At 36.5% G+C, this 16434-nt stretch overlaps 1 protein-coding gene across 5 annotated transcripts in view; it reads left to right on the plus strand.

Annotated features, from left to right (window-relative positions):
- The window catches only part of Hook1 (hook microtubule-tethering protein 1), a 63248-nt gene extending 47042 nt beyond the window's left edge, over positions 1–16206 (plus strand). Inside the window, 10 exon segments of one of the 5 annotated variants that reach the window (NM_001107946.1) lie at positions 1283–1370; positions 1448–1508; positions 5147–5287; positions 6767–6860; positions 8392–8426; positions 8937–9019; positions 9581–9681; positions 10654–10755; positions 12391–12459; positions 13004–16206. In NM_001107946.1, the coding sequence (NP_001101416.1) occupies positions 1283–1370; positions 1448–1508; positions 5147–5287; positions 6767–6860; positions 8392–8426; positions 8937–9019; positions 9581–9681; positions 10654–10755; positions 12391–12459; positions 13004–13174 (945 nt within the window). In that variant the 3' untranslated portion in view covers positions 13175–16206. 5 annotated transcript variants of the gene reach the window in all.
- The last annotated feature ends 228 nt before the right edge of the window (positions 16207–16434 follow it).

A 16434-nucleotide genomic window follows, 5' to 3' on the forward strand; every position in this document is an offset into this window, starting at 1 on the left:
AGGCTCTCCTAGATGGGTCCTGACAGATGTACTATCTATCGTTGAATAATGCCTGTAGTGTTGATGTAGCAGATTTCATTTGTCTAGTCACACTGGGACTCATGCCATTTTGGACTGTTATAAATATTGCTGCTAGTTTGTTCACATGTTTTTATGTGGGTATTTTTTCATTTCTCTAGAACATACTAAGAAAGGTGATGTGGTGACATGTAATAAGTATATTTAATATTTTTCTATGTCCTAGCCAATACTTTTCTGTCATTTTGGTTTATTTTAACTATCCTACTGAATGTGAAATAGCATGTCAACTTTTACTTGTATTTCCATAATGACTAAGGACATTGAGCAAGTATGTGTACTCTATGGCTATTTGCCTAAATAGTACTTCCTGTAAAAGAGCTCTTAAGATCCTTCCCATGTTTTACTTCAATTGTTGGCTTTTATTATGTAAGGATTCTTTTTAATGTATTGTGGATGTTAAGTGTTGGAATTTTTTTTTAAAAAAACCATAGAAATATTATTAAGAATACGTTTTTGTTTTAATCCCAGGTATATGGGGCTGCTTTGGACTGTCCACAATAACTGACCGTGATTTGCTTTGTGTTCTAGCAGTGACGTGGTTTTGCCAGCCATAGATAGTTTGTGTGTGTGACATTTGGAATCCTGGGAACTTTTCAGAGGGTATATGAAATGCGAGAACCCCAAGAGTGTGGTTGTCGGCTGCTCGGGGGATTGGATGCAGTTTGTCAGTAGTCATGCTCATTAATGAAACAAAAAGAAAGAATTAGATCTCTCTCCCCCTCCCCTTCTTTCTTTCCTGTCTACTGTTAGGGGGAGAAATTGGATGGGAGAGATAAAGGGTGGGAAAAGAAAAATCCACAAACTATATACAGAAGCTACAGTCAAATCTATAAAAATAACTGATACAACAGATGTAATTGTCTCAGAGACTTACTGCTGAATAAGCTCACCCTTTCTAGTTCCTTCTGAACTCTGGCAATCTAGTTCAACTCAGCTGTTCTGGTTCAAACTCCTCTTCATACTGACTGATTGAATCTGGTTTCTCTCGGCTTCTCACTGAATTGCTCTGCTTAAGCCTCTAACTAGCAATTTATTCTAATCTTCTGCTTCCTTCATTCTCTGGCTTCAACTGTCTCTGCTGATGTGAATAAACTGCATGAACTCACAAAAAGCTCACACACACACACACACACACACACACAGTTGCTGTCTACTGGTTGTTAATGGGGTTATAACTGCTGATAAAACAATTCTTTTCTAGCGATTGATAGAACAGCGTGACACTCTGAAAGAGACGAATGAGGAGCTGCGGTGCTCAAAAGCACAACAAGATCACCTAAATCAAGCTGGTGAGTTGGTTGGATTGAACTGTTTTTCTAATGACTGAAGTATACTGATAACACACTAATTGATTTTCATCACTTAGATTCATCTGCTACAAAAAGTTATGAAAATCTTGCTGCTGAGATCATGCCAGTGGAGTACAGGTAAATTTGTACTAATTGATAAGTCATATCTGATTGTATAAGTAAGTGCCAGTTCATTTTTTTCTGTTCTTTTTTATATTTCTGTATCTTTAAGGTTTAATAAAAGTTTAGTTATTTAATAGAAGTTTATTACCATAGAATTGAAAACAACTTTAATATTTTACTTCAGCAATTTAAAAAACTATCAGAAGTAAAATTTTATAACTGACAGAGTAACAGTTTAATTTTTAAGACATGGTCTGTATTGTATTGAAACCATTTTTATTTATTTTTTAATTCTGAAAAACTCTTAATATATGACATTCAAATCCATGTGAGTAAAATAGAAGTTTTCAGTGGTAGTGGGAAAATTAAAAAAATGGAAGCATAGGCAATCCCCTTCAGTCCAGCTTTCATCCTGGTTGTGTTTATGGTGAATTAGGTATTTAACCTATCCACTTGTAAAATACTTCCCCAGGAGTCAGGATTTAATCATTAAAAGTCAGATTAGATTATCTCTTGTTTAGTTTTATTAAAATATAATTCATCCACTTAAAAATACAGTTTGCTGTTTATTACTGTATTCCCAGTTCTCACTTTCACATTGTGACCATCACTGTTATTATCTGATTTTAGAATGGTTATTGCACCCATAAGACATATACACCCAGTAGCAATTGTTACCCGTTCCCGTCACCCCCAACTCATCCTTAGATGACCAGTACCAGCTGCTTTTTACTAATACCTCATATACAAGGAATATATAGTATCTTTTTTTTTTTTTCAGAAGAAATAATACTGAAGTTCTCTTTGGTCTAAATTTGTAGCCTGATTTTTTCGTATGGCAAAATTTGCTTTACTGTACACTTTTAGTAACTCATTTTAAGCCATATGACATAAGACAAAAAGCAATATCATCATAAGCCTCTGAATAGTTGTGTAAAGTGAGAATCGCTTTGTTGTTGAGTCGATCGTTATACTAAAATTAGATTTTCAAAGCTGTAGAACTTAATTTTTAGATTGATGCTGTTGACATTTAAGACAAAAATTTGGATTTGTTGAAAGTAGTTGCTTTGGGAGTATGAAATTTGGAAAAAGGAGAAAGCGTACATTTCCTTTTTAATATTAGGATAAATTTTGTATTTTTCCATTTTAATAAGTAAAGTCCATTAAAACCTTTATATGAACCATTAATATAATTTGAAAATATTTAATATACCATATATGTGTGCTATATTTATACCATTTCCTGACTGTCTCTAACCCCTGTGTGTACCCCTCCTCATTAATTACCTTTCTTTATTTACTTGTCATTGCTACATATGAATTTAAACCAATAGATCTTACCTGCTGAGTCCATTTAGTGTTGCTGATACATGTGTGTTTTGGGTTCTGACCACTTAGAATTGGATAACCAATTAGAGGTTCATTCCTGGAGAAGACCGACTCTCAGTAGTATCTCAGTATCACCTTTGTCTTGTGAAATCTCCCCATCCATCTGATGCTGTCATTGCGCAGGTCTTGTTTAGGCAGTCTAAAAGTTGAGATTTCATGTTTGCAACTTCCCTGACTTATGTCTCAGCAGACATATCCTGGTTCTCTGGCTCACACAGTTTTCCCAGCACATTCTCTGCAATGTTTCCTGAAACTTAGATGGAGGATTGTGTTGTAAATGTAGGAGTTGGGGCTGAGCACCCCGCAATCAGTTGTTCTCAACATTTTGACAATTTCTGGCTTCTTATAATGGTCTTCTGCAGTAGCAAAAAGAAGTTTCTTGGATGAGGGACAAGAGGTACATGTAAGTGTACACCTGTGGGCCTAGGGATAAGTATTAAAACTGCATTTAAAAGCTAAGTATGGTGTCTCATGCTTTTATCCCACACCCTGCTTTGGAGGCAGAGGCAGAAAGATCTCCTAGAGTTCCACAGCAGTCAGAGCTACAGTACATATTAAGACCCTGTCTAAAAGGAAAGAAAGAAAAAGAATGCAGTTACTAGTCATGGCCGTGGTAGGCTCTGCTGTGGGCTCTAATTCCAGTTACTGAGATACACGTGCCAGCATTGCACCTTTGGGCTGTCTTGCCTTGCTGGCGATTGTGGCTCATACGTATCACACTAAGTAGGACTACTGATTATTTTCTTTCCTTGGTACTTTGGAGTACTGTAAAATCTAGTCCCCGCAGAGATTTTTGGGTCAGATCCTGCTGAATTTCTCTTAAATCCAAAGTGCCTGGTGTTTTGTACAACAGGGAGCTACCTTCAGCCTCCTGAGAACAACCAAGTACAGCAGCAATAGTGTATGGGTTAGCACTCTCCTCGATGCCTCCAACCAACAGCTAGGAAGGTTCATACCTACAAGGTTTTGGTTTTGGTTTTAGGTTTTGAGGTTTTTTGTTTTGAGGTTTTTTGTTTTGTTTTGTTTTGTTTTATTCTGTTCTGTTTTGTTTTGTTTTATCTTTGGTTCTTGGAGGAAGCATAATCATAACAAGTGGTGTAACTTCATTTAAAAAAGGTACACACACCCACACATTGTTATATATGTAGTTTTAGATAAACATGAAATAATTCTCCCACTTGAAAATATCCAGTGTATTTATCCCTCCTGCCCCTTTCACTGTCTGTCCATCTGTCTGTCAGTCTGTCCGTGTCTCTCTGTCTCTTTCTTTCTCAGAACTGTGCTATTCTATTCTTCCCAACTTATTTCTCTGCCCATTTTCCCCATTTACTCCTTCACAGCACCTATATCATTCTGTTCTCTCTGGAGGTTGTCTCTTCCATGGCCCTTTACTTTCCAGGTTTTTGTGGCTACTCCAGTAGAGCTGGGAGAGTCAGAGCTGGGGCTACAGATAAGAGAAATAAAGCATTTGTATTTGGATCTGAGTTACCTTAGTAGTTTCCTTCTTCCAAGTCTTTACCTCCTAATTTTATCATTTTATTTTTCTTTACAACCAAATAATTTCAAAAGTTAAAAATAAACCATTCCTTGGCATATGTCCAAAGAATTGAACATCACAATAGCTAAGAAATGAAAACAACAGAATGCCCTTCAACTGATTCGTGGATAATGAAACACACAGATTTTCTTAAAAGAAAAATAGAGACCAATGTCATAAGAATATTTAAAGTTTTTAGGCAAACTTTTTCTTACATTTAGTTGTTTTAATTATATATATCTTAAGAATATATACTACATTTTCTGAAGTTGCTAAAGTTTAAAAATGAAATCATTGTCTTGCATAGTGATTTAATGGTCTAACTCATGGTCATTTACTGTTAACCTTTAACAATTTTCTTTTGAGGTGTGACCTTTCAGGACATATAATGTTTCTGTTTAAATTCTCAGAAGTTTTGATCATCTTTTAAAGCTAGAGTTATTGGGTAGATACAAATTCTCTAAAATCATATGGTGGTTCCAGTGAGATAGCTTAGTGGGTTAAGGTGCTTGCTGCCAGCCCTGTCTTCCTGTGCTAGCTTTGGACACGCATGGTGAAGGAGCAAACTGATTTCACAAGTTGCTTTACATGGATACTCTGGAACATATGTGCACATACACATATATGTACTTATACATACAAATAAATAGATGTAGTAACAATTTGAAAAGAATATAGTAGATTTTATTTTTAAAAACTGAAAAACAAAATTGCTTTTAAATATTAGAGAGGTGTTCATTCGACTCCAGCATGAAAACAAAATGCTTCGCCTGCAGCAAGAAGGGACGGAGAATGAGCGCATCGAGCAGCTGCAGGAGCAGTTGGAACAGAAACACCGCAAGATGAACGAGCTGGAAACTGAGCAAAGGTAACTGTTGCCTCTAGATGTTATGTGACTCCATTATCTAAAGTGGGATACAGTACTGTGGTCTCAATACATAACCAAGCAGGTGTCTCCAACCACTATATTCAGGAAGGAAGTCAAGGAATTTAGTCAAGTGATAATCATAAAATAAATGAGTGATATGTTCATGTGATAGTCTGGTTATCCCAACTACTTATTCTTGAATTTCACTAAATGTCCTCACAACTCAAAGAAAACAAGTGAGTAAATAATGGTCTGACAGCTGCCACAGTTGGTGTATAGCTAAGGCATTGCTTGTATAGTCAAATTTTTAAAATTCTTGCACTGAGGTTTATGTCGTTTCAATAATATTATATGAAACAAAAGCTAACACAGATCAAAACTTAAATTTTTAAATAGAATAAAGTGCTTTTCTGAGATTTATACTGGTGAGATGAATTTTCTCAAAAAATTCATTTATATTTTAATAATATTGGTCATTCTACAATCTTGGACATGGGAATGGAATACTAGTAATAAACTATTACATGAGACTAGAAACAATGCAATATGTTAGCAGAAGCAACGCTCCATTTCTGCATTATGCAGTTTCTTAAATTCAAGTCACTTAAATTCAGACTCTGTTCAACTAGCCACAGGAACAGTCTGCATAATATAGCATCAAATAGGGTGCTTCCCTAGTCCTACTGAAGTGCTTAGGACTTTAATAATCATAAACAAACAGTACTCACAGCTAGCTTGTAAGAGTTTCCTGTGAGAATCCTTCATAATGCCCTTCCTTCTATGCTTCAAACTCTAGAAGCTGAAGCCCAGGGTTCCTTCATGGCAAGCAAGCAAGCGTTCTGCTGAGCTATCTCTCTACGCTCATAAGTAATAGTTTCATACAAGCACTTTTGGGGACCAAGTCTGTTAAATCCTCACTTTGAATTAGTAACTATGATTATGCTTTTGCCATAAATAATAAGAACATGGAGACTGAAGGTCAGAAACTTACTGAAGTTAGTTACACAGCTTATACACTCTGATTTTCACATCGAAAGCATCTATTGATCTGACTGCTGAGTGTCTCTAACTTACCTCATCAATAGCTACTCATTATAGAGACTAGCTGGATAGTTTGCTTATCCAGTGTTTACCAGATCCTAAAGAGACCATTGCAGTTTCAGACACTTGAACTTTTTTTCTGTGAGCAAAATAGAGACTTGACTATTATTGTATTGCTAACACTGTAAATGCTAGGTTTCCGCTTTTACTCAACTGATCAGGAATGATAAACCTGTGACTGCATTCAGCATGTGCACATATATATGCTTTAAGAGAAGAAAGTTACATCCTCTTCTACCTATTGTGCGTGTCACAGATAAATCACCTTGTACTTCTTTCTGCTAGCATTTCCATTAAATGCACAAGTGCATTTTTATAACTCCATAGCTGCTTGGACTTTAAATATGAATAGATAAACACCAACTCATGTCACAATAGGTTGAGCAAAGAGCGCATTGGAGAACTACAGCAGCAAATTGAGGACCTCCAGAAGTCGTTACAAGAACAGGGCTCTAAGTCTGAAGGTGAAAGTGTAAGTAACAAAGTCCATAACTTGTGTGTTAATTCTCTAATAGAGTTTTTGCTGCCCATCTGCATTTGAAATGCTACCCTTCTCATTAAGGGTACCTTCAAATACCGTATATATCTGCATAGCAGATGCATTGATTTGCCAACTTGAATTAAATAGATTATTCATATGTATCATAAGATGATTTCTATCTGTGCTGCTCAGCATCTTTCCTTAAAGTCTAAGTCTTGGCTTAACAGAGTGACGCACTCTGAGACCTAACAGATCTGCTGGGATTTCACTGAGGTTGGCCTGAAGAAAAACAAAAATGAGAAAAAACTTCTTAGTAGGAAAATGAGAATGAAACAAGTGATTACAACTAACAGGTCATTCAAGCAATGCTAACAAGTGTGAAGGACATTAAAACAGTTTGAAGACAGCACTCTCCTATTGGTTTCCCCTCTCAAATACCATCCCAAAGCCTTCCAGACAATGTGGGCTAAGATAAGAAAACTTGAAAAGATGTAGATTTATATAAATTTTGACATTTAGCAGTTTTTTCATACTTTACATGTATATGTGGGGAAGAAAAGAATTGAGAGAGATGCATGTAGTTGATAAAGCAAAGGTAGGTAGACCTGGATGAGCTAGCAGATCCCAGTTGCTAGAAAGTACTGGTGGGGGAGGAAGCTCCAAAGTTAGGAGAGATAGAAAGGCAAACTGAAAGAAAGGGCTGCATTTCCTTCCTGTCTTTTGCATACTTTATATGGTTTTCTCTTTCTTCCCTGGGGACTTGGAACATAGAAGTCATCTCATGCATGGCGGCATCTATGCGCATATATACGGTATTGTACCCTCTTTAATACGGATAACGCTAAGCCGCATTAGGGAATGCTAAGGTGGCACCTGTTTAGGGGAATGCATTTTGGTTTGCAGCGTTTTCAAGAGTAATTCTTTCATCTTTTCTTTTTGATTTATTAATGTCCAGATTTATTAATGTTATCAGATTGTGTCTTTTAAACTTTGTAGGTATTTAGTAGAAGTAGAACTGCTGTTATGATTTAAAGTACCACTTTTAAGAGAGGAAACTTGCTATTTTAAATTGTTTTTGACAAAAAAATCCAATTGTCTTATTTTAATGTTGATATTCAAGTGCTTTCATTTACAATAGTAGTTTTATAAGGTAACTATTAAAATCTGTACTTTTCAGTAGTTGTTATCTAAATACTGAAATGTTTGATACTCCTCAATATATCACATTCAGCTTGGATTTGCTATTTTTCAAGTTGAAGTTTAATTTTTTAATGTGTTCAAAAATGTGTAGAAGTTTTAATTGTTCCTCTTTTTTACTTCATTTCCTATTCTCGTTTCCTTTCCCTTTTGATATAGAAATTATACCTAAAATTTTAGGTTTTAGAAACTGTGCTGTTACAAGTACATGTTCTGAAGACTTTTTACATAATAGACCTTTGAAAGAGGTTCAGAGACTTAGATGTTTGGGCAATTTACCCTTTGTAAGTGAGTCATCTTAACAGCAACTGTTTTAATTTTATAGTCCAGCAAATTAAAGCAGAAGTTGGAAGCTCATATGTAAGTAAAACTGATGTTCATTTCAAAGGGGAAGGGGGTTGAAGAAGCTTCTGGAAAATGTTCTTTTCTGACTTGGTGAATGAATGCATAGGCCCTGATGTTATCAGACTACTCACCACTGCTACCAGAAGCAAAAGAAAACATGTTCAACTGCTCATGTCTGTCAGCCAGTCCAATGCCTGTACTTTTAAAGAGCTAATATCATCTGACACATATAACCTATCAGACCACCTTGCTTATATGGCTACTAACTCTATAGAGCATGTCCTTTCATGTGCATAGGAAGTGGAGGTGCTGAGGGAAAAGCAACAGTTTTAGAATGCTCTATGAATCAGGTGCATTAACATCCTCACAGCAGTCAATGTAGTTAGGGAAATATGTTCCCATTTTACCTGTGGCAAACTAAAGACCAGACAGATCCTTGCCCCAAGTACAAAAATTTATGTGGCGAAGACCAGTTTTCATCGTCAAGTCTGTTTGACACCAGGCTCCATGCTCTCTACTACTCAGGGAAAAACTAACAGAAGTCCATGAAGAATTACAGAAGAAACAGGAGCTCATTGAAGACCTTCAGCCAGATATAAGTCAGAATGGTAAGTATTCATTAAAACCTGGATCAGCCTTCTTAGGATCTGCCCCTTCTAGTGAAGGAGATAAGAATAGATCTGACTTTACACAGTGTATAGTTGTGCACATTGCATAAGAACCATGCTCTTTTTAATGCTCAGATCATTTGCATATGCATATTAATTTTAAAGCAAAGATCAATTTTAACATGAACTGATTGATATAAAGGAGTATCAAACATTGTATATGCTAGTCAAGTTAATACTATAGAATCTGAGTAAAATAATTTCGGGATGGGTTAAAATAAACTTCAAATCAGGCAGTGTTTTATTTTCTTTCATATGAACAGTATGCTTCATTTCTGTGATGCTTGCTTAAAAAACAAAACAAAAATAGCTAGGTTATAGAGAATGATTGAGGGTATATTACTTATAGTTCAGAGGTTTTAGATATGAATAAATGACAGAGAAGAAATTAAAGGGTTTTCTTGGTAGCCATTGGAAAATTAATTTGACAAATACAATTTTTGTGTGCAAATCAAGTGTCTTAATAGGTAATAATTGATTTAATTTTCTTTTCACAAATAGCCCAAAAGATCAGTGAACTTGAAGCGGCTCTTCAGAAGAAAGATGAAGACATGAAAGCGATGGAGGAGAGATACAAAATGTACTTAGAGAAAGCCAGGAATGTGAGTGACACACTTGCTCAGCCCATCCCTGTGCCCATGTTCTCATTATACTTGATTCTGAGTGCAGTGCTGTTCAGTGCTGAACCTAGTCACTCTGCTATTCTCTGCCTTACCTTGCCTTGCCTTGCCTTGCCTGTGAGGTTCTGGCTTCTTCTATGTGACGTCTGCATACTCAGTCACATTCTAACTTAGTGTCTGGTAAATATGACCTTAGGGACAGCTTGAACATCGACTGAAAGGAGTGAACTTACTAAAGAATGTGGCTGCTGTAATAGAAAGTCTTTTACTTCAGAACAATGAACCTAAACGTTTGTGTCAGTGTTTGTTCAGACAATACCATGTGTATGAAATAAATAGGAAAAGTGTATGTCTGAAGAAATACGTTGTTTTGTCAAGTTCTAACTCAAATGTCCAACTGATAAACCTGTGGGTCCTGGGTGTGATTCCCAGCACCCATCTGGTGGCTTACAATCATCTGTACCTCCAGTTCCAGGGACTCAGATGACAAATCTTCTGTCTGGTCTCTGTAGGCACAAAGTATACATGCAGTGCACATATATACATGTAGGCAGATGCTCAGGATGAGGTCATGGAGGTAACCTGTATTCAGGGTTACCTTTTGTTTGGAGTAAAGTGGAAAACCAAAGGCTTCTGAGCAGAGGTATGGAGTGATCTGGCTTAAGTTGTTATGGGGTCATGACCAGCCACCTTGAAAAGTAACACTCAGACAAAATAAAACTAAGACATCTAATTCTTAAAAGCTAAACAATCAAACCTCAATGCTCAAAGTTTAACAGAAAAAGTGGCTGCCATGGAAGATGTACAAGAGGAATTTGGTTTGGTTGTAAACTAATTTCTAATGACTTGATAATCTATGTTAGATTGATATCTAATCTATGTTATAATTTTATAAAGCATGTTCTTATGTTGTTGTTACTTGTAAAGTCAAAATGGACTTTTTTCTTTATGTAGGTCATTAAAACTTTAGATCCCAAATTAAATCCAGCATCAGCAGAAATAATGTTACTGAGAAAGCAGCTGGCGGAGAAGGACAGAAGAATTGAAATTCTAGAGGTAACGCCTCCACATCCACTCAGGTCCTCACCCTCCACGGAGTCCTGGGAAGTAATCTCTGTCATATTGCCATCCACAAAACCTTTGTTCCTCATGGTGTGATCCTGATAATTGGTTGGGTTCTTAGCCTTTTTTTCTTACACAATTTTTATAGTAGTACTTACCATTTTTATAAATAAAGGTGGATGTGGTATTGTACAGTTTCAAGTAAGATACTTTAATTGCTTTTTCAGTTTCTATGGTAAAATGTTTTACAGGACTACTATTTTCAAGAATTGCTGCTGTTTTTGAAATGGACATGCTGAACTGTGTTATATGGCCTCCCCCATGAACTGTGATTGGCTTCTTCTCATATAATTAGAGCATAATTACCTTGTATGATGTCCTACCAAGTCATTGTGAGCTATGATGGAATTATTTCTTCTCAAAACTTGTAATATGTTCTCTTTCCTGCATCCAGAATATATATACCAGGCTGATGTTTGCCTGCTATCAGCATCTGTCCATACAAAGCCATGTGTATGAAATGCACAGAGAAAGTACATGTCTGAAGAAATGTGTCATTTTTTTTCAAGTTCTAACTCAAATGTCCAATTCTCTTCCTCTATAAAATGTTGCCTGTGTTTACACAACAGAAACTCTCACCATGTTTGAGTCCTCTTGCATTGCATGGCAGAAGGATACTTTGTATTTTTATCTTTTGATATGTGATAAAGTACCTTGGGGATGCAGAAGTCTATCTTGCATTTCTGTAGTCCAGCATTAAACATCTGTAAATCAGAGGCTGGATTTGCAGCTCATTGGTAACGCATCTCAGGCTTCATCTCTCATTTTTGATTCTTGGGCTGGGTTTGTCCAAAATAAGGAGACTTAACTAGATAATTTTTAAAATCTTAGTTTTCCAAGTGTGTTGACCATTCGTTTTACAGAGGAAGCCAATGCACATATTCCAAAAAGAGCAATGGCAAAGTGGTGGCACTCACTAGAGGATTCTGAAGGAAAAGCCTTGATTAACTCAAAGCATACGGGTGCTTAATTTTTGTTCATTATCCCTTGTGTGTAAGAAAAGGAGAAGTTGGGTTGCAAGGGCTATTCTCTAGGTGTTTGGGCCTTGCATACTCTGTCCCCTGAGCATGGATTTTAAGGAGGATACAAGCACTCACTGTTTTTATTATTTGTACCCCTATATCTGCTGCTCATCAGAATTACAGAAGTGACTTATTAGAATAATAAACAGTGGTGCTGAGGAGCCCAGCAGTTTGTTTGCTGTGTCCTTTCTCCTTGGTTTGACTCCTTCAGTACGGCGCCATACTGGTATTTCAGCTAGTTGCTTTTGTCTCAAGTCATGAGAATCAGCAGCACAGGAAGTGATCACGAAGGGTGTGCTGTATATGTGTTTAAGTTGCTATTTCTGAGGAACATTTGTAAAATGAGGATTATTCACATTCTTTGTCTTCGCAAAAGATGTTTTGATTGCATTCTGCATAATTCACTCCTTTAGTAATTTATGTACCTTACAAATGCATGTTTTTCTATTCTCCCAGGAGTTGAGATAGTATGGAATTTACTTTTTTTTTTTCAGTAATTTGGGGAAACTGTTGATATCTTAGTTGTCTTAATCATTTTCTATTGCAGAGTGAATGTAAAGTGGCAAAATTCAGGGATTATGAGGAAAAACTCATTGTTTCTGCCTGGTATAACAAGGTGTGTTAAGTTTCAGTGGTGAGTGGGTTTAAGCCCTGTTGATCACTTCCTTGACTGGAATAATAGAAAGAAATATGTTTTATACTAGTACAATACAGTTGTGTTACAAGATCTGCTGTCAGAGTAATACCTTCCCTGATCAGAAATCCAGTAGACCAAACTTGAGTATTTTTGTCCAGGTAGTTTTATACCCACCTACACCTTCCAGATCTGTTTATCTAGGTTCTTCTGTATGATGTGTTGTGCAGTACAGTGATGATTCTAACACACACACACACACACACACACACACACACACACACACACACACACACACACAATTGCTTTGTAAATTTTTTGTTATAATTAAACTTAGTTCTAGCATGCTGTCTAGATGTAAAATTTAGTGGGTTAAAAGAGAGACGCTGAATTTTGTGCCCTCTTCCTAGTGTTGTGTGACATAGATTGGCTTTTGAATCCTTAATTTTTTCTCAACCATTAGCCTGCTAGAACTGCTGTAGTGATGACATTACATTTTAGCATGTTTATCTGTTTCTTCATTCAGAGCCTGGCCTTTCAGAAACTGGGCATGGAATCTCGGCTGGTGAGCGGTGCTAGTGCTTGCAAAGACAGCGTCGCGGCTGCTCCCGCGCGCTCCTTCTTAGCACAGCAGCGGCACATCACCAGCACCCGAAGAAACCTCTCTGTGAAAGTCCCAGCTGCGGCGTCTGACTAGTCTGCAAAGCAAACACAACAGAAGTGCCTCAGAATGTCTGTACCCCAAGGAACTACCAGATAGAAAACAAAGGTTAAGATGCTTGGTAGCAGCTAGTTTTATTTTGGTTTCGCTTTGAGACAGGGTCTCATAACCCCAAAATGGCATAGAATTCACAATATATTCAAGGATGATCTTGAACATCTGATCAATCCTTCCTACCGTTCCTGTGCACTGGGATTAATAGACAACACTTGTAGACTACCGTATCAAGTTTATATAGTTCTAGGGATCAAAATCAATTGCTCTACTAATTGAGCTACCTTCCCAACCTCAGAATCAACTGTATTTAAGTCAAAATATATCAAATCAACATTTCCAGCTTACTTAGAAAGCAAAGTACAGACTCAGCTCTGTCTCTGGGCAGCACATTGGAGTAGTTGGAAGTGTGATGAAGTAAATACTTGTCTTGAAATGGCATCATCATCATCATGTGTGGGAAAGCAAATGCAGATTCCAACTTTGTTTTTAGTTGTGACAGCAAGTCAGTTAATTTGCAAGAAGTAATCAGTAGTTTGTCATTTACTATCTAGATTAACCTTATGGAAAAGTTTCCAGTTAGGCATGTGGTGAAAAACTGTTGCAGGTGAATTCCTTAGACTGTTGTGTAGTTGCCTCTGTAGTTAATTCTGCCCTCTAGAGGATGCTTCGGGTGCTGTGGAAACGACAGAGCTGGGAAACTGCTGTTGTAGTGACTTTGTCCTTAAAAGTGACAAACGCGCAGCTTCTCTGAGTTGGATGCCCCTTTGAACATGGATTGCTGTGAATGAGTGTGGACCAAAGGGTTAAGATGGGAAATAAACTGACATTTATATTTCTGATGAAAAGCAAACTACACTTTGAAATGTCCACATGCCTTTAAGTATGCACTGTTGTGGGCTTTGCTTTCTAAGAAGAAATTTTGCCTCTTTATTGAAAAGAAACAGTGATGAAACAGCTTATAGCCAGATTGGTTTCTGCTTTCCTCTAAGGAGTGTCTGGAGCTGTATTTGTGGCATTCAGTTCATGTCTGCCCAAGGATGCCTGTTCCAGAGGTGTTACTTTCCAATTTGGGGTCACTTTTTAAAGTCACAGCTTTGGAATATTAGTTGTTAAATCAGTATTGCTTAATGTAGCCACAAATGGTTCATTCTTGTGTTGGTCACACTTCCAACACTTACTAGCCACATTTTTCTCTCATTGTTGAGAGTTCTTGTGCAGTGAGTCACAGTAAGTCTTGGTTTTTGATGACTTCCTTAGACTACAAATGTAGGAAGTGTACATCCATTTCCCATGTACAGAGGAATCAGATGGTGACAAGAGCGTAGCAAACACAAGTGAGACAACGTTGTGTCTACCCCAAACATTCCCAATCATAATGTGAAGGAGCAAACTTGTGAGCTGCTTGATCCTTGTGAATCAGCTCCTCACCTCTGTCCTCGTAGCATAAAAGAAGGGAGTTGTCATATGTAAGCAAAATGGGGTGGTGGTAGCTGAGTAAGGCAGATTGAGCTGGCAGGCTGTGGGGCTGTGGTCTACATCTAATTCTTAGTCCTTTGCAGATATGAGTATTGTTCTATTTGCAGTATTAACTCATTTAGATAACTGCCTATAAATCCTTGCACAGTAACTTTTAACCTCTTAAAATATAAGAATTTCACAGTGATTTGGGGTCTTTGAGATTAGTGGCATCTGCCAGGATATTTTGTTTTATCAGGGTTCCTTCTGTTGACTACCTCTTAGATTTTGATGATTCTTGTCTGTATTTTACACTGTTGGTTTGTATTTTGTATGTTCTTACAGTGTCTGCTTGCCTATGTCTTTTAGTGAAATAAGACTTTGAAATTATTAGCATGCTATTTAACATTTTTCTAAAAATTATGACATTTGGGTATATTTTTGTCAATGAAGACATTGATGGTAGTGTTTGTATTTGCTTATAATTGAGATTTTATAAGTACCCTTTTAATGGAGCTGACTGTAAAACATCAACTTCAATAAATTTGTTTCTAGTACAATTGCTCATAAATTTCTAAGTAAGTAATATAGCACAAATAAGGACATAAGGATGATTTCTTTTTTCTTAATTAAAAAAAAGCAAATTTTCTGATTTTTCTAGTTTTAAGTAGAATTTTGAATGTTTGATACATGTTTATACAAAACTAGTGTAAAGTTCTATATCATCTAGATTAATCACAGAAATCCAGGCTGTGATCAGGGTGAGATTCTTTCCTTGTATAGTTTATGCAGTGAGACTGGTGCCCTACCAGGTAGAAGTCAGATCTGGAACCATGCTTTTCCAAGAGGATTGAAGGGAAGATTGAATGCATAAGCAGGGGTTTGTCCCAGTGACTATAAAGTTAGAAACAACCTTGAATTTCAAGTGGTTGTCCTTGGAGTGATACTCCTTTCTCTTTTTGGATATAATTATGACACTGATGTTTATCTTGGGATTAACTTAATGTATTGAGACATATTTGAAGTTTATTCTATTTTTTTAATGATTTGACTAATGATTTAATGTAAGTAAAAAATGTCTTGCCTAGCAACCTTTAGCTGAGTATACTTTAATAATAAATATCTGGTCTTTGATGACTGGATGTTAAAAACTTCACAACCACATGTACTTCTGTATAATGGTGTATCTGGCATTTTGGGGATGATGGTGGTTTGGGCCAGAGTACTGACATTTTGTGTAAAAATGAATGTATATGGCTTGTTATACATTCAGTCTTACTGTGATCCTGTTTGTTGCACAGAAATAGTTTGGACATTTATAAAGCACAAGTCATCAGAGGAAATAGTGTGTAGTTATTAAACTTGAGGAAGTTTCAGTGTAGCGTTTAGTTTATTCAAAAGGTCCCTTCTATTTTCTATGGCAAATGCTGTCACACTTGAAAACTAGAAGCAATACTTGATTTATTTTTGTAAGTATTTAGAATATTATTTTAAATAAATAATTGTCAATATAATTGTGAAATGTTTTAAGTAAATAAACGTCTGCTTCTGAGTCAGTTTGCTGTGGTGTTTTAATGGCTACAAATGCATATTTATTTTCCATTTCAGTGAAGGGCTAAATTTGATTGGTAAGCAAAATTCCATGAATTCAAGCTTAATTTTTATGTGTGAACAGCTTGCATAAAAGTGATTTTTATGTGTTCTTAGTCTCTTGTTTTCACCATTAGAATGTAGATATCTTTTGTTAATGTGGAATTCAGAACATTTCTAGGCACATGAGTTTT

The sequence above is a fragment of the Rattus norvegicus genome, chromosome 5 (assembly GCF_021556685.1).
Source record: "Rattus norvegicus strain SHRSP/BbbUtx chromosome 5, alternate assembly SHRSP_T2T, whole genome shotgun sequence".
NCBI lineage: Eukaryota > Metazoa > Chordata > Mammalia > Rodentia > Muridae > Rattus > Rattus norvegicus.